The sequence below is a fragment of the Eumetopias jubatus genome, unplaced genomic scaffold (genome assembly GCF_037043125.1).
Source record: "Eumetopias jubatus isolate StellerSeaLion01/CBP00866 unplaced genomic scaffold, mEumJub1_p1.0 scaffold_7, whole genome shotgun sequence".
Taxonomy (NCBI): domain Eukaryota; kingdom Metazoa; phylum Chordata; class Mammalia; order Carnivora; family Otariidae; genus Eumetopias; species Eumetopias jubatus.
Window position 1 is genome coordinate 91,529,898 of NW_028274813.1, and position 17,603 is coordinate 91,547,500.

The 17,603-nt window shown below is 45.8% G+C and overlaps 1 protein-coding gene across 1 annotated transcript in view; it reads right to left on the reverse strand.

Moving 5' to 3' along the window:
• Positions 1-1,890: 1,890 nt before the first annotated feature.
• HDC (histidine decarboxylase) overlaps positions 1,891-17,603 on the reverse strand; it is a 21,701-nt gene continuing 5,988 nt past the window's right edge. Inside the window, exons 3-12 of the mRNA XM_028100272.2 lie at positions 17,066-17,179; positions 15,983-16,105; positions 13,474-13,608; positions 13,078-13,221; positions 12,549-12,615; positions 11,685-11,847; positions 11,503-11,593; positions 7,562-7,660; positions 3,096-3,197; positions 1,891-2,956 (exon numbers count right to left, since the gene is read on the reverse strand). Coding sequence (XP_027956073.1) covers positions 2,207-2,956; positions 3,096-3,197; positions 7,562-7,660; positions 11,503-11,593; positions 11,685-11,847; positions 12,549-12,615; positions 13,078-13,221; positions 13,474-13,608; positions 15,983-16,105; positions 17,066-17,179 — 1,788 coding nt within the window. The 3' untranslated portion in view covers positions 1,891-2,206. The remainder of the gene's footprint in view (positions 2,957-3,095; positions 3,198-7,561; positions 7,661-11,502; positions 11,594-11,684; positions 11,848-12,548; positions 12,616-13,077; positions 13,222-13,473; positions 13,609-15,982; positions 16,106-17,065; positions 17,180-17,603) is intronic.

The following is a 17,603-nucleotide window of genomic DNA, read 5'->3' on the forward strand; positions in this document are numbered from 1 at the left end:
TAGATCTGGTTGCAAGGAGAGGTTATGTCAAAGGGTGTGTTCTCAGATAAGGGTCAGCATTTACACTGTTAGCCAGAACATTAGTTTGCCTGTAACCAGAGGCTACTGGGGCCTGACCACCTTTGAGCCAGGTTTTAGACTTTCCAGTTAGATGGTCAGAAACTCTCCCTCCCAGCCTGATGGCTTTCTCAGTCTCCCACTTCCCCAAAGCTCTGTGGTTCTGGCCAGGTACCACAGGTCCACTGTGATGGATACAGACACCAGCACAGTGGCCTCAACACCTGGGTTCGCGTGTGTGTACATCAAAGTAAGCCATTACCTGTGACAGATAATCAGTTTTAAAGACCAATATTTCTCTTTTAGAACGGTCACAAACTATGCCTGTAAAAATATCTGCACGAATCATCATTTGAAAGTACAAGTGGATTATTTTTTAAAAACGTAAGCTGATATCCATGTAAATCAATCAATAGGTCTCCAATTTCAAACATATTGTTTGGAAACCTGTAGTCAGTGCATAGATAGGATGTTCCAGCCAGCAAAATAATTTAGGGATAAAACTAGGAAATGTCAGCATGAAAAATGGAAGCAAATGAGAATCACTATAAAAATGGATAAGATTAGCCAAGTGAAGTGACATACCCAAGAGATGATTTGTTCACATGTTGTTCATTTGCACATCCACTCAAGCATTTTGTGGGTGCCTGCTATGGACCAAGAGATGAGCTGAGCACTAGTGTGATAGTTCTCCAAGCCTCTATGAGGAAGGAAGTCAGGTCAGACCTTCAAGGAAAGCTGACTGGAAAGACCCTTAGAAAGAAGTGTCAACATGAAACTTTATGCTCTTGATAAAAACTCTCTCCTTGACCAAACTCTAGCCAGGCTCCTCCAAGCCATCTTGTTGACCACGCCTCAACCTTGGCCTGTAAAGACTTGGACAAACACTAACATAGGCTCCAACAGCTCAAGGCCACAACCCTAGGATGACCCTGGCTCCCCTGAAAGTAACTGACTATGAAAAATCAAGGCTGACAAAAGGTATTTACTGTTGATTCCATCCAACACTTGAAGATGGGCCTGTTTCCCAGCCCCTGTGGGGGGGATAGAAGTCTAACTTCACTAAGCACCAGTTAGCAAACCCGGATGGATTTCACATGGACCTATGCCCTCTTCCTGCTTTTTGTCATTTTTCACTTCCCTGACTCTACCAAGACCCTGCTTGCCTCCTTCCCACTCATCCTCCCTATAAAGTGCCTGCTCACCTCCAAGTCAAAGTTGAGTCTACTTTATCCTGGACCCTTTTCCCTACTGCAACAATATATTACTGAGTAAAATCTGTCCTTACCACTTTAACTAGCATCCAGCTTTGTTTACCTTTGACAATGTTAATATAACCCATTTCAGAGCCATCTCAAATAGGAAGAAAACAGGTTTTGACCTATGAATTAACTGGGCAAGCTGCCTGGGAGGACAGCTTTTATTTGACGACAGCGTCCAGAGAGAAAATGTACAAGTTCCAAATCTAGAGAGGGAACTTTGAAATGTACTGAAGGACTGGGGAGGGGGGGGGCCTGCTGGACTGTGAGCTTCTGATCAAGTACAGCACGGTGGAAATAGCATGAGTTTTATCAAAGACAAGGAGACCTGGCTTTGCCCACTTACAAGCTTTTGTGACCTGGGGCCGCGGTCTCCTCATTTATAAACTGTGAGTCACAGTGCCTGCCTCAAACTGCCTGCCTTCTTCATACCAAGGGCTCCTCCAAAGTCATTCTTTCAGAGTTAAATCCACATCCCAAAAAGTAGAATCCATAAATACATATATTTAGGCTCCAGGATATGCTCTGATGAATTAGTCAATGTCTCAGTGGTCAATTAAGTCACACAAGATAGTTTTTCAGGGACAAGTACAATTTATTTCTATAATATATTTCATATCACAAGCTGAACCACAGAAGCTGCCTGTCAGTACACTTCCTGGGGTCCTTTCTCTCTGACCAGATGGCTGGGGCCTTCTGTACCATGCTGCCTTAAGCTACCCATTTGTATCTTGTCAAGGGTCATGAACCTCTGTGAGAATCTGATAAAGTGATGGGCTCTCTCTTAAGAAAAATGCACATACACATAAGCACACAAATTCAGCATACAATTTTGAGGGGCTCAGCAACTCCCTGAAACACATTCTTGGATTCTGGCTGAAACCCCTGGTCTAAACCATCGCCTGCAGAGGGCAACAGGGCAACTGGAGCCCACACTGAGAGCTGCATTCTGGAAAGCTTGGGACGCTGTAAAACTTGATGAGTTTTTTGAAGGCACTTTTCTTTAACATCATCATCTCTTCTGGGAACCTAGAGAAGATTCTGGCCCTGGAGGAGCCACCATTCTTCACAGAGCCATCCGCAGGCAGTGGCTTCTGAGCACTCACAGGCATGCTGTTGCAACTGAAGGAACGCACAGCCTTCTTCTTATTTTGCACAGACAAATAATTGAACAGGAAGGAGGATAGCTTGTGCTTGGTGACGTCTGTGGCCTCTTCTGAAAAGCAGTCGTCATCAAGTGGGTCCAAGAGGGTTTCAAGATGGCAGCTGTCTTCCCTTTTCACAGGACTGGCCCCCACACACTGAGGCTGCTTGATGATCTTCCTGGCCTGGCCTTGGTCATAGCCTGCCCCATGGGCAGACTGAAGGGACATCCCATTGGCCAAGGCTCTGGGGCCCGTGGTTTGGGGGATGAGGTTCCCAACCTGAGGGCTAGGTTGGGAAGTACAGTGCTGACTCAGGATGAGAGTAGCAGCATCTCGAATGAGATTCCAGTCTCTCAGGATGTCCCCTCTGGTGGTGAACTGGGATGTCACAGTGAAACGGATGATCAACTTGTCCTGGATAGTGGCCGGGATGAGGAAGAGACGGCCAGCTTTAGCTAATTCCTTTAATACACTTTCTGTGAGACAATTAGGACCCTGTTTGAAGAATAAAGAAAAATGATGTCTGTGTCATATCCCCCCACCACAAGCATCCCCAGAAGCCCAGTATTTATAGATCCAAGAGGCTGAACAACCACCAAATAACATAATTATAAGCCATGGGAGATGGCATTACCTTTAAGCGAAAAACCACCAGGCCAAGGTGCCTCTTGGCAGGGATTTCAAAGAAAGGGTCATTTCTGACCAGAGACTCAAAATATTTTGCCATTTCAGTGCCCTAAAATTGTAAATATAGAGAGAACTGAGATTAATAATCGGCAAGGGACAATTCTGCATAAAGTTTCACACTGCTAAATGGGTTTAAACGTGACACCTTTGAACCACAGAGTTCTGAATGGCTTCTGCCTGATTTTCTTCTCCATTTGATTTAGCTCATATTCCAAGCTGGAAAACCTCCCGTGAGCAATGTCCTATTGCTTGTCACATCAGATCCACCTCAGGAATTCATTTCTGAGGGCTCTCTTTCAACTCAGCCCCAGGGCCGGAATGCATGTGCTTTGCAATCAATGCAATCTGGCCTCATATCCTGGCTTCACAGCTTTCTGACTGGTCCAGGTGGCAAGCGAGGGCCAAAACCCAGCCCAATCTCTGCATTCCCATCCAGATAATTTGTACAGGCTGTATCTGCCCAGAGGAAGAGATTCTTGTTTTCACAGTATGTAGAGGCACCATGTGGGCTGTCAAAAGCCCTGCCCTTATCCTAAGCCTACATCTTTCCCTTGTCTCTCAAACCTTTTCATACCTTATACCTCACATGTTGTTTCATTACCCCCTCTTTTTTTTTTCATTCCACAGAGAATATATTTTTATACATCCTCCCTACATACATCATTGAAAACTCTCAGGGTGCCTGGGTGGCTCAGTCAGTTGAGCACCTGCCTTTGGCTCAGGTCATGATCTCAGGGTCCTGGGATGGAGCCCTACGTCAGGCTCCCTGCTCAGTCTCCCTCTGTGTTCTCTCTCTCTCTCTCTCTCTCAAATAAATAAATAAAATCTTGGAAGGAAGGGAGGGAGGGAGGGAGGGAGGGAAGAAGGGAGGAAGGAAGGAAGGAAGGAAGGAAGGAAGGAAGGAAGGAAGGAAGGAAGGAGAGAAAGAAAGAAGGAAGGAAAGAAAGAAAGAAAAGAAAAGAGAAAGAAAGAAAGAAAGAAAGAAAGAAAGAAAGAAAGAAAGAAAGAAAGAAAGAAAGAAAGAAAGAAAGAAAAGAAAGAAAGAAGAAAGAAAGAAAAAACCCTCTGTACAAGTTTAACAAGTACAGCATTTCTGTTTGGGATGATGGGAGAAGTTCTGGAAATAGTAATGATGGTTGCACATATTGGGATTGTACACAATGTCACTGAATTTTACACTTAAAAATGGTTAAAGTTGTCAATTTTACATTATGGATATTTTCCCACAATAAAAAAATTTAAACCTTTGTACCATATTAATCTTTCACTGAAGTTTGTCATTTTTTAAATTTTCCTTTTTTTTAAAACCTAAAATTATTAACTAAACAAGGACAGGACTTACCTTTTCTTTCATTTCTAAAAAGTTTCTTTAAGCATCTAGAAGATTCTCAATAAAATATTTGCTAAGTAATTATTATTCTCACCTGGTTCTCATTGAATCACCTGGTTCTCAGACTTGATACTCAATTTCAAGAGAACTCAAAGGACTTTAGCTAATCACACCACTTTTGCCCCAGTTTCTCAATTTTGGCCATTACACAGTCGGTTATACAAGGGATACACGTGGCATACAGACAGTCCATCATTGACTATACTAGGTCAAGTTTGGTTTTAATGGAAAAGTTGATGAAGTTGGTGTCAAGCAGGATGTGGTTGGGTGGGCCCAGCTGTTATACCAGAAGAATAAGCAGGAAGGATGTTGGGGGACCTCTGTTTCCTTGAGTACACTGGGATCTTTCTTTTCTTTCTTTTTAGGTTTTGATCTATCCTTCCCTTCAAGCCTCTGATCTCAGACTTAGCATTCCCTTTCTTTTCCTTCACCATGTTCACACCACACTCCCGTTTCTTCTGTCTTAACCTCCTAATTTTCTCAGCGGGGCTCAAGGAAAGTGACTTCCCTGAGGTACAAGTGGCACAATGCGGGTCTCCTGGTCACCAAGTACATGCTCCTCCCACCATGCTCCGCTGCTTCCTACAATGTAAGCTGATTGTAACAAGGTAGAAGCAGGGGCCAGGGGAGAGAGAAAATGGCTCAGCATCCCTGCCACCTTCATGAGGAGGGAAAGCATTGCTGCTACCCATGCCCTGAACCAATCTAGGTCGAGGGTGGGCAGACTACAGCCCCAAGGCCAAACACAACGCCTTCCTGGAACATACCCATGCCCATTTGTTTATGTATTGTCTACCGGTGGCTTTTGTGCTACAATGTTGGAATTGAATAGGTGCAAGAGAAATAGTATGGCTCGCAAAGCCAGAAACAGTTACTGTCTGTCTTTCACAGAAAAAGTTTACCAATCCCAATTGTAGGTGATAGAAATGATGAATGATGATGATGATGTTGATGAGGACAGTCATCTGTTATCATTAGAAGAAGGGAAAAAAATGGAGAAGTGGGGAAGGGGAGGAAGAGGAAGAAGCAGAAAAAGGAGGAGGAGGAAAGGAAAGAAAAAATATTCAATGAATACTTAGGTGAGTATTAGGTCCTGTACTAAGTAAGGGCTTTATATGTTTATCTCATCTAATCATCACCATTAAGCTTTGAGACGTACTATCATTTCCCATCTTATAAATCAGGAAGCCAAACACAAAAGTTTAAGTAATTTGTCCAAGGTCACCAAATAGTAAAGGGTAGAACAGAAAAACCAAACCCAGATTCCATGCTCTAAAGCATTACTGTATGACAGAGAGATACACATCTTGGTTTTACATAACCTTCAAGAGCTCACATAGTAGAAGATAGCCCAAAATTGTGAAGCGAGAAGGCTTTCCACTCTTCAGCAGCGCAATTACCATCTTTGAGCCTCGCTTATGATATGGGGCTGGTCAGGGTGGCCATCCCAAGCATTGTTGTAAGAATCTAATGAAACACTATAAGGTATTTTTAAAACTTAAGACCCTATGCAAGTAATAATTATGATCTCAGGCAAGTTGAAGAAATAAAATTAACTCACAACAACTCTGTTTTGGTTCTACCCCTTACTGTTGTGGGAGATTGGACCTGTGAGCTCAGTTTTATAAGTGTGCTTGAGTAGGTCATCTTAGGAATGCCAAGGAAGCAGTGACCGTGACTAGAGCAGATGGAATAGTCAGGGAAGCTCCTGGGAGAAATGAAATGTAATCCTTTAACAACATTTGGAGAAGAGAAAGAAATCCAGAAGGACAAAGTACAGGTGAAGGAGCAGAGGCAGACTGAGGACACAGCTGTAATGGGTCAGTGAGAAGCCTGAGCTAAAATAAAGGCTGATACCCGGGTCCTTGAAAGCCAGGACCAGAAGTGTGGGCCTAGTGTAGGGAGTGGGGGAACTGATGGAATTCGGAGCTTTGACTTGCAAGAGGAGCGTTAGGGAGTCGACCAGCACCTACACTATCCGGTCCTAAGTTGCACACAAAAGAGCTTTCTTGGTGACTTGCAACCTCCACTGTCTCATTTCCCGGCCCACTACCTCCAATCTTGAGTCTGAGGATCTTGAGAGAGCACAAAGTGCCTGATGTCCCTACTACATGCCTACTACAGCCACTCATTGATAAACATCCGGTTGCCAAATACCTTGATGTTTATTACAAATGTAAAATTACCAACAGTAAACCGGTCACAGTTACTGCTTCAACCATTTCATTTGGTTTTGTGTTTATTTCATGAAGAAGAAATTCCCTAAAGGGAAGGTAAAAGGGGAAAGACACACAGAGTGATAACGGACAAGGTCTTTGGACTTATCCGTGGCTTTTATCAATGGTTTTGCCTTATTCATAGGCGCTCGGAGAAATGGACGAAAAAAGCTACTAGCCAAAATTCTTAGTCAAGTTCTGCCCATTTCATGAAGAATATGACAGAGGGGCACTGCCTGTCTCATTTACTTCTGGGTCTTATTTCTAGCACAATGATGTTGTTGTTGTTGCTATTGAATTGAGTTAAAATAAATTGTACCAAATATTTACCTTCGGTAAATAGGTATTGATACAAAGCAGAGAGGCTTGTTCCAGACTTGGTAGGTCTACATGTCCAAGCCAGAAGAGCCGTGTCTCAGGCATAACCACGAGTGACTCAAATTTTCAGGCAGCTGTGATAATCAGAGTAATTCTTAGAAAGATATGTTCCTACTCCAGACACACATGCTGCCCTTTGATCTATTTTCTTTCTCTCTCTGCAAAATAGGCTCTCAGGCCATCACTACCTGGTGCTTGACGACTAACAGAAGGCATAATGAGACCATCCTGCAGGGAAACAGACAGCAGATAGCCCCCCGGTGTCATGTTCTGCTCAGGGTCCCTCGAGCTAACAAAGAAATGGCTACCTTGAATAATCAAGTCCCAGGAGCTCAAGAAGAGGCCCAGACACCTGAGCCATACACCGCAGGTCCCCTGGGCAGAAACCAGTCTTCCTCCCCCACAAGGACACACAACAAGACTACATACATGTCTGACGTGCGCTTGAAGATTCTTCACGCCAAAGGACCGAATCACGAACCAGAGTTTGATAGAGCGAAACCGCCGGCTCAGGGGGATCTGCCAGTGCTAGAAAAAAGGCACACAGGGCTGATGATTAGAGGCAAGGGCGCTGCTCCCTCACACACTCCTTGGCATTGTCATACCCTGCCTGCCCTGCCCTCCAGGGATAGACAGTGTCACCATGACTCCGGAAGTTGTTGCTAAGGAGAAAAAGCCAAGGCAAGTTACCAAAGCCTGCCCTGTCACGTAGGAAGGTAGCCAAGAGTTACCCTTGTCCAAGAGCATGACAAGTGGAAACCAAGCCCATGACCCTGAACCAAGGAGAAGCCATTTTGCTTCAAACGCTGCTATAAACATTTCAGGCTGATATTCAAGATGGGGCAATACATTTTTTTTTTCTCGAAAAGAATCTAAGTTCCTCGAATTGCAGAGAATAGTATTTCTATTCTCCCAAAAATGTAAAGAAGAGTGGTCAAGAGCTGGGACGCTACAGCCCCGCAGACGTGGGTTTCCCCTCTGGGTCTGCCACTTCCTGGGTGATGCCACCCACTGGCTCCTCGTGAGACCGAGAACGAGCAGCACCTCCGAAGGAAGTGGCGCGAAGAGAACCAATGCAAAGAGCTTCACAGGAAGTCATCAGCAAGCGGTGGCTATTTAGGTGATAAAAATGTGAGCTACGAATCACAGCAGTCTTTCTGCCTAGAGCCAAGATGATCATTATTTAATGTCACGGTCTGGTCCTGACTTCTTCCTGTGACATTCCTGTGACATTCCCGTGCCCTCAGGAGCCATGACTCCAGCTTTCAGGTTTCAAATAAGCATCCACATCTGGGCCTCTGTGAAACTAAAACTGACCCTCTGTTCCTGGTAACCAAATCAACAGAGCTTAAAGTTCAAGGCCGTGGGCACCCTAGATCGAAACATTTTCAAACCAATTTCAAACCAGTTTCACACATCTGAAAACAGACCAAAGGCTTTGGAAAACACTGACAGTTACCCTGATGTGGTAATGTAGTTTCTAATGACCTCTTCTTCAAATGTCAGAAAGCTTCACCACAATTTCTGTTGACTAAAAATAAATATTTGTTCCACTGATATTCATGTACTCGTCCACAGGATTACCAAATCCTCAAAAATGTGCTCACCTTCACCCTTCATACTCACTTCCTGACCTGGCATGGGCACTTTCCCTTTGGGGACACTGTCCCATTGTGGATAGACAATGTTTCTCCTATGTCAAGTACTAAGCCTTTGTTTTCCAGCTTGGGGACTTTGGTTTACCAGCAGAGGGCATCAAAACCTGGACACAGGACAAAATCCCTGTGACAGGGAACTCAGTCAGTTCCATCCCTTAGTAGATGGACACTTTGGGAGAATAATGAATGGATAATAAGAGCCTTCTCTAGAAACATGGCTTCCCAAATGGTTATGGCTAAATGGCTACTTTATCTCACCAGCAAATTAAAATGAGAGGCAGAGATTATTTTATTTTTTATTTCTTCACACTATGTTCATATGCTCAGTTATTCCTCTTGTCACTATTCCAAAACCAATCCATGCTGACCCAGCTAGCTGATATTCTTGGTTAGAGCAGGAAATTTGGACTTAGAAAGGGTGATGTGGCTCTTCTTTAAATCGAGACATTCCCCAAGCCTCCTCTGTGTCCTTCCAAGATTTTGCAGGTCTCCCCTGCCAAAGGCAAGAGTCGGCATGCCTGAGGTAGGTGGGGTTCACGCTGAAGGTCTGCTGCAGCTTGTACTTGTCCATGACCCTGTGGGTTTCCAAACAGGCATTAGTGGCTGAGGCGTCTCCAGAGGAAGCCCCATCTGCTAGTGGGAGCTTGAGGTCAGAAAATCTAGCCCTGATTTTAGGTGGTGCCAGAGCCCAGGGATGAAGTCCGTAAGTCTTCTCTCCCAGGATGCTGCTTATTTCTGGCTCCTCTCAAACATGGCTGGGCTTCTATTTATAGCTACAGCCACCTGGGGGAGAAAGAGCTTGGGTCAGAGCAGCAGTGAAGACTCCCAGGATCACAACAGATAGAAGCTTCCATTTTCTAGAAGTCTCTTTTAGACTTGAAAATGGAATCCATAGAATTAGAGGTGGGGGAAGGAAAACGCATAAAGCGCACCTTCTGGATGTGGAAATATAAATAATAAGGTTCCCCTGGACCAGTGCTATGAAAAGTATAATTCAATATTTTTTATAATAAGTTATCTAGAAGAGAGAGAGTACCATAAAATCTCCAAACTGATGGGAACAAACCACAGAAAGATCTCATGACACTGGTGGGAACACACAAGCAAACAAAAAGGTAACACGAGATCCAAAAGGGGCAAAGGTAAGATAATGCTCTTAAGTTATGATGATCCAAATACACTTATGGAAGAACGGGTACCATTTCCCATTTCACACTCAAGAAAGAAACTTAGAATTATCCCTGAAGAGCTCTGCCCCTTGGGATGCTGTGGAAATGTTTTTTTAATTAAAAAATTGCTAAAAACCTACCAGACAGGGCAGTGAAGATGCAAGAACCATTACTCATCTATTTTTATCAACCTCTTGACGGTGTGTAAGCTGAGTAGCTACAATTCCAATCAAAATCTTCAAAAATCTAAAGGAAATGTGAGCTGGTCTGAGGGAGAATAAGCAATACAATCAAGAGATGACAGAGCTGTTATTTTAGGACTAAAAGGTCAAGACATTTCAGTTGCCCAAGGAGACAAGACAAAACCATCTCTTTACAAACTGAATCACAGACACCAGGCATTGCTCTCTCTGCCTCACTGCATTAACTCATTTAATCTCACGACAAGCCTAAGAAGCCAATATTATTATCATCACCCTCATTTTACAGATGAGGAAACCAAGACACAGAGGTTAAGTCATTTTACCAAGGCACAAAAGGTTAATAAATGGAGGAACAAGAATTCAAACACAGGCCATCTGGCTTTAGCACCTCAACGCTTAACCACTTTGCTATAGTGAATCTCTGCAGCTTAAAAGAAGGATTTTTAGCAATATTACCCCTACCGTTAATTGAGCATTTGCCACATTCCCAGGACTGCATTAAGTGATCTACATGTATGTTCCCATTTCAGCCTCTGTGAATCAGGGTCTGTGAAATCAGGGTCTCTGTGCCCATTTTATAGATGAGGAAGCCACAGCTCAGAGAGAGCCACTAAGTTTCCCAAAGACCCACTGCTGGGGTAGCATTTCAAACCAAGCTTGTCTACTCTGCTCTGATGCCCCCCATTGGCCACGGATATAACTGGTTTACATCTCTGTCTCCCCTATAATTAAAGGAAAGGCTCCTCTTCAAACTGAGAGGTAAATCTGAAGAATTCACTTCCCCAGGAGATAGTACAGGCTGAGAACGTGGGCAGGTTCAAGAGACAGAGGTGCAACTAGCTGAGAAGGCCAGGACTAGTTGGCAGCATCCAGAAGCTCAGGAAGGGTACCTGTGCCCCACCCCCTCCCGTGGAGCCTCCCACCGTGCCTCCACCGCCCTGGGGTCAAAAGATGAAAGTGATTCAAGCAAGGAGCATTTTTCCCTACCCATGGAGATTCTCCACCCTTCCCTGCTGCTGGGCACTAAGCAGAAAAGATTATCCAAGATGGAGACAAAAGGGAATCGATCCACTCACGGTAGAAAAGACATCTCTGGAAATTAAGGAATGCCACACATATTCAGGAAATGGGCATATTGCCTCAGAGGTTGGTCTCATTTTCTAGGCTTTTTAACAATTTTCTGGGTTTCATTCGATATGCTTAGAAACCGAAGGCATACAGCAACATATTATGGGATGGATTCACAATATGCCAAATTCGGACGGAAGTCAACATCAAGGAGACCTTCTCGGGTCAGGTGCAGTGAGCTTCCATCCCAGAGACTGTTTCTGGCCACTCACCATGAAGTCAGTGGCCATGCCTGAGTCGGCATGCCTGAGGTAGATGGGGTTCACGCTGAAGGTCTGCTGCAGCTTGTACTTGTCCTTGACCCTGTGGGTTTCCAAACAGGCATTAGTGGCTGAGGCCTCTCCAGAGGAAGCAAGGCTTTCCCATGGGCTGGAAGCTTGGCTGCCTCACTCACCAGAAGCCAGTACAGTCAAAGTGCACCATCATCCACTTGGAAGGGTTAAAGGTGAAGGAATCGGCGTACTCGATGCCCTTCAGAAACCCCCGGTACTCGGGGCACAGGAAGGCCGTGCCTGCATAGGCAGCATCGATGTGGAGCCACAACCCTTCAGTGGCACCTGATGAGACAAATGTTGCCTGGCTGGGAGGCAGGACTGGGGGAAGGGCCACAGGGGCAGCTCATGGACAGGAGGGGTGGGGACCTCCAGAAGGGAAAATCCACGGAGCCACAACCGGCCTTTTGCTCTCACCAGCCAGAGGGTCGACAGGCTAGAAGTTCCTGGCACAGAAAGCAACTCCCCACTGGTCCGGAGAGCAGGGTTAACGCATCTAACACAAATGTGCCAGAAGGGATGTCTCTCTTTCCTAGTGGGTTTCTTGCTTAGGGATTTTAAGCAACCCCATTTGGGTTTCTTCCCCACCTATATCTTCCCCCATGGTTTCCCCTACCCTACCATTTTCCTTTCCTTAGCCTAGAATAGAAAATATTTCACGGTGCCTCCTTTACCCTATGTTTCCCATATGGCCTGTTTTAAGTAGATTTTGACATACAAATGAGAGGGCACGAAAACCCGAGACTCTCCCACTGTTGCTTCCTAGAGAGGATTCAAGGCAAGGGCTGGGGGGCAGCTCTAAGCCCCAGTCCACTGCTGGGAAAAACAGTGCCCTGGCTGCCTTGTGACCTTCAGTGGCTCTTCTTAAGCTCTCTGCACTGACCCACGAGGGGGAAGATAATGCCACGGAGCCAATTTCAGGTTCCTGCCCTAGGGAACAGTCTAAAGTTCATGACTCTTCCTAGCCAGACAGGGCAGACACTTACAGATGGGGCCCAGCTCTGACAGGCAGTCAAATGCACAGACCCCAGTGGTCCCCAGTGTTGCACACACCTGAAGGAAAATAAAGGAAGTTAATGTGGGAAGGTGGGCTCATGTGACACAGTTGGCCTGAAAAAAAGATTTAACCACAGCTATTATCTATCCTACCCATCCCACTGGAAGAGCGTGTATTTCACATTACATTTTACCATGACCCGCAGTAAGAAATACATTTTATACAGCAATCTAGTACATGTGTGCATGTGAAAGAAAAGTTTCACCAAACCATACAATTCTGGCTATAGGAATGCACTCTGATGGTTTCTATTCTTGTTTCTTATACGGATTATGACCCACAAAATTTATGTCCTAACACACCAACAAATAGCAACTCATAATTTGTAAAACATCGTATTTGACAACTGTTCTGCGCTTTTTTTTTTTTTCCAGCATGTTACTTGCTGAAATTCTGCCCAAATTCCTTCCTCGCCTCCAGGTCCTATCATTCTAAGCCGAGAACATGTTCTGACTTACAAAAACAGGCACCAAGCCCCGTTCCTTGTCCTCCTTGATGGCTTTCTGAAGAACCTCCCCTCGGAGTGAGAAGTTGTCGTCCACAGGCAGAAACTTCATCTTCACCAGGGAAATCAAACCAGCTTTTTCCACTGAGGAGTGAGCCTAGAAGGACAATGGAAACCTGTCAGCAGAGTCCACCCGGGACGAGCACCCCCCGAAACTGCTGAAGCCAGACTAGGGGAATCGAAAATAACATTTGCTGTGTGTCTCCCCTCATGAGCCCTGGAGAGAGCCTCTGAGGCCTGCGCCGCCCTGAGCTCCTGCATACTCATGTCTAGAAAAAAATTACTCAAGAGCGAAGATTCCAGAAGCCAAGCCCTGGCCCCAGGGTTTGGCCTGTACTGGGCAACTCACCTGGTCAGAGGCATAGGCAATGAGCCGGGCATTCAGGGAGGACTCGTCTGCCCCGGGTTCAGATGCTTTCATTGCCAGGATTTTGTCCTTCCTTGCTGCCAGCAAGGCGATCAAGGTGGACTCGCTGACTGTGCTCTGTAGTGGAAGAAGGATTACCAGTGGCAGCCTCTTACTCTCGTCCCCTGGCGTATTCCCCTGGCCCTGCCCAAAGGGTTGTCCTTTCTCCTGACTCACAGATCTATCCCGCATTCTCCGTTCACAACACCCCATGCATTCCTGGGACACCAGCCTCTCTTCCAATTGCCCCGGAAAGTCATGAAAGCAAATTTGCACCTAATACCAACATCTTTATTAGAGAGGCCACAGACCAAAAAGAGACTGCTCAGCCTCTGCTAGATACAAATTTGCCTATAGATATGTTTGTTCCACACATAAAGCTTGCTAAAAATAAAGAACTGTTCATTTATTCAGTTTAGACATGGAAATGGAGTTTGTTTCTAAAGGGACATTCCCGAGAGAGTGGGTCCTGGCTTAATGTGAGAGGCTGGTCACTTTGGCTTTGGTTCTGTTACCAGTGGCTCCTATGACCTTGGGCTACCGTTGCCCCTCCGGGGACTCTTTTCTGTTTATAAAATGAAAAGCACCCCTTCGGCTGCCTCCCAGAGTGGGTGTACTAATTAATTAACCAAATGAAGGCTGGATTAGGACTTTGTTTTGGCCATGACTGTGGGAATCCAGTGGGCCCCTCAGCAACCTCACAGAATTCTTAAAGGTTTCTCATCATTCATTCACTCAGTCTCTGGTGTCTTTGCTTCTTGAACTCTTCCTACAGATAGAGCTCCTTGCTCTCCCTGCTAAAAAGCCTGGCAGATGGCAGTGTAGATCAGATCCCACTAGATATTCAGCAGCTGGATATCACTCTGCAACAAGGAAGCCAGCAGAATAGTAATAATAATAATTTGTAGTCTACAAAACGTTCTGTCATCCCACTGGCTCCTCATAAAACCTCGCTGAGGTACTTGTGATTCCCGTCTACAGATGAGGATAGCAATGCTCAGAGATGTTACAGGACTGAACATGGCTGATGAATACAGGAGGATGCGCCGTTTGGATGTAGATGAGCATGTGTTTAAATCCTTTCTTCCACTTACCAGCAGGGCAACTGGGGCAAGTTTTTAACCTCTCTGAGCTCCAGTGCTCTTATCTCAAAAATTGGTGATGATAGTATTTACCTACAGAGTCCTTGAGATAATTAAATGGAAAGCAAGATCCTGTATGGCAGACATTTAGCATGTCGCCCAGATATACTATCTGAAGTTGTAACTATCTGCAAACGACCCAGAAGGTCCCCAGCATGCAGTAATTTGCCTTCCTTGGGAGGATTTTAATCTTGCTGCAAGACTGGAGAGAGAGGGAGAGTCATTCAGCTAGCAAATGAGCCCAGCAAAATTTCCAGGTTCTCATCTTAGGGCAGCATGGCTATCTTTATTTTAAAGAAGGGCTCATTCAGGGGCACCTGGGTGGCTCAGTTGGTTAAGCATCTGCCTTTGGCTCAGGTCATGATCCCAGGGTGCTGGGATCGAATCCTGCATTGGGCTCTCTGCTCAGGAGGCAGCCTGCTTCTCCCTCTCCCACTTCTTCTGCTTGTGTTCCCTCTCTGTCAAGTAAATAAAATCTTTAAAAAAGAAGAAGGAGAAGGGCTCATTGAATGTTCATACACACTCTCTGAGGAAAACATTGTTGCTCTATTATTAGTTATTATTATCTCTATCTTAGAGGTTGTAAAACTAGGAAAATTATGTATTAGAGTAGAATTCAGGAATCTGGGGGTCCTCAAAGTTCTCAGAACCGAGCCCTCATAAATATCAAGGATTTATAGATGCAAAAGTACGCAGCAATATGCACGGTCAACGCGAGGCTCCTAGCAAGCTCCACTATGCCGATGGCTCTTAACAACACAAGAAATCTTTGAGGAACTATCATTTGACAGATATCCAAATGATAGGGCTGTAGGATAAGATAAATTTATGGTGTTCATTTTTCTCACTGCCCAGGGTGTCCTGGACCCAGAAGGGAGGGCAAGAAGTCTCTCCTTGTCTTCTCTTTTCCTTTTACCGTAAGGTGTTAAATGATTCAAGGAAGGGGAGCGGTCGGGTAAGAAACAAAGAAACTGAATCGAGCAGTACTGGAAATGTGACCATGGGTGGACTTCTTAATCTTTTTCAAAGAAAAAGGAGAAAAAGGAAGAGTGGCGGTGCCAGCCACGGTGGGAGTGGTGGTAGCGGCCGAGGCAGTAGCTCTGAGGGCCGCGTCGGCCATCATGGTGACCATCAGGATAATGACAAAGGCTAAGGGCAAGACGATGATGGCAGTGATAGTGGCGGAGGGGGTGACGCAGTGGCGGAGGGGGGAACCTCCGTGGAAAACAGGAGAATGGCCTGCAACAGGGTTCAGCTTATCTTTCACTACTCGGGCCCCAAGCTGGGAGGAGCTTTGCCAAGGTAGGCACCTGCAGGACGCCTCCTCCCTGGCTGCCGGGGTGGTGGTGCAGGAAGTGCTCTGGGAGTCCCAGCATTTTCGCCAGCCAGTCCATGACATTCATCTCCAGCTCCGTGCATGCAGGGCTGGAGGCCTGGAAGAGGGAAAGCAACTTCATCCAGACAGCCCCCAGGACACCAAGATGTCCCCCCACCAGCCCCAGAAACACATCTGTCTCTGCCCTGGCCCTCCCTGCATCCCCACACTATCAGTGGGAACCTGGCCTATCTCCCCCCCAACCCCGGAGAAGGGGTCCGTGTCAGGCCCTGTGCCCCATTCCCACCCCATCCTCTGCCACAACAGAGAGGGAAAAGGATGTAGGGCTTTGGATTGATGCCCCACCTCAATGAGGTAAAGTCTTTCCTAACTCCCAAAGTTCCATGGAGAAATAGCCCTAGAAATGATTGCTTCCATTTGGCTTCCCTAGTCCCCAAAATACCCAGGTGAGCAGCATCCTGAAAGCCAAGGGCAAGTTTTAGGACTAAGAAAGAAAGCACTCCTTCCTGGAAAAGATAGCAACTCTCCCCCCTCCCCCATCGAAGCCCTCCATCCTCCCTGACACACCCTATAACAGTTCAGGCTTAAAATATAAAGCTGTTCGCGGAGGCTTCTGGCACAATTTAAAGCAGCTTGGTCCTTAGGGGGTTATTAAGGAGAATCTGAGGATATATCCCTAACCCTTCACAGACAAGAGCCCAGGGGAAGTTATACCCATAGGCACCAAAGTGCTTAGTTAGGATCACAAACTGTAGCAATAACCAGATCTCAGTCCAAATGTCATCTCGGTCTCTATGAGCTGTGTGATCCTGGGGAGATAAGTTACCAAGTCTCCATTTCTTTATCTGCAAAATGGGCCAATACTCATGATTCCATAGGGTTAAAAGATAAGATGAGATAATTTCTATAAAGTTCAAGCTCAAAGAATGTAGCCATTGTTAATATTTAACTTAGAACCCCCATTCAGAGATCAGGACAGAATACGCCTGCCCCAGGATGACACTTTCTGCTACATCTCCAGCTGCCACCAGTTACAGCTACGGCCATGGTTACTCACCCAGGTGAATCCCAAGCAGTTGATGGCATCGGCCAGCATGTCTCCTAGCAGCGACGGCCAAGAAGTGAGGGCTGGGTAGTAGGCGTGCATGTGGGGGCTTTGCCAGTGTACCACCTAGAGGGACAGCATGTACATGTGTGGCACCAGGAAGCATGTCCGGGAGGCTTTCCTCTACCAGAGACCCTCCCTGGCCACTCTAGAGATGGGCTGACCCTTGTAAGACAGTCAAGTCAAGTAAATGACACAACTCCATAAAAATATAAAACATATTCATGGTGTTCTTGCCACCTACATTTCTCATCTTCTAGGCTACCTCTTCAATGGGGCACCTGTAAGTATGCAAAGACCAGAAGGGAATATGCAAAATGAAAACTGGTATAGTAATTAGGGTTGTGGATTCTGGATAGTGTTCACCTCAGTCTCCCATGCTTATCCCCCACGCCACCCCTGCCCCGTAATAGAAGGAAGAGGAGACTATGAGTTTCAGAAGGAGAGGTTGCTTGTCCCATCCAGTTTCTTGCAAAAAAGCATCCTTTGT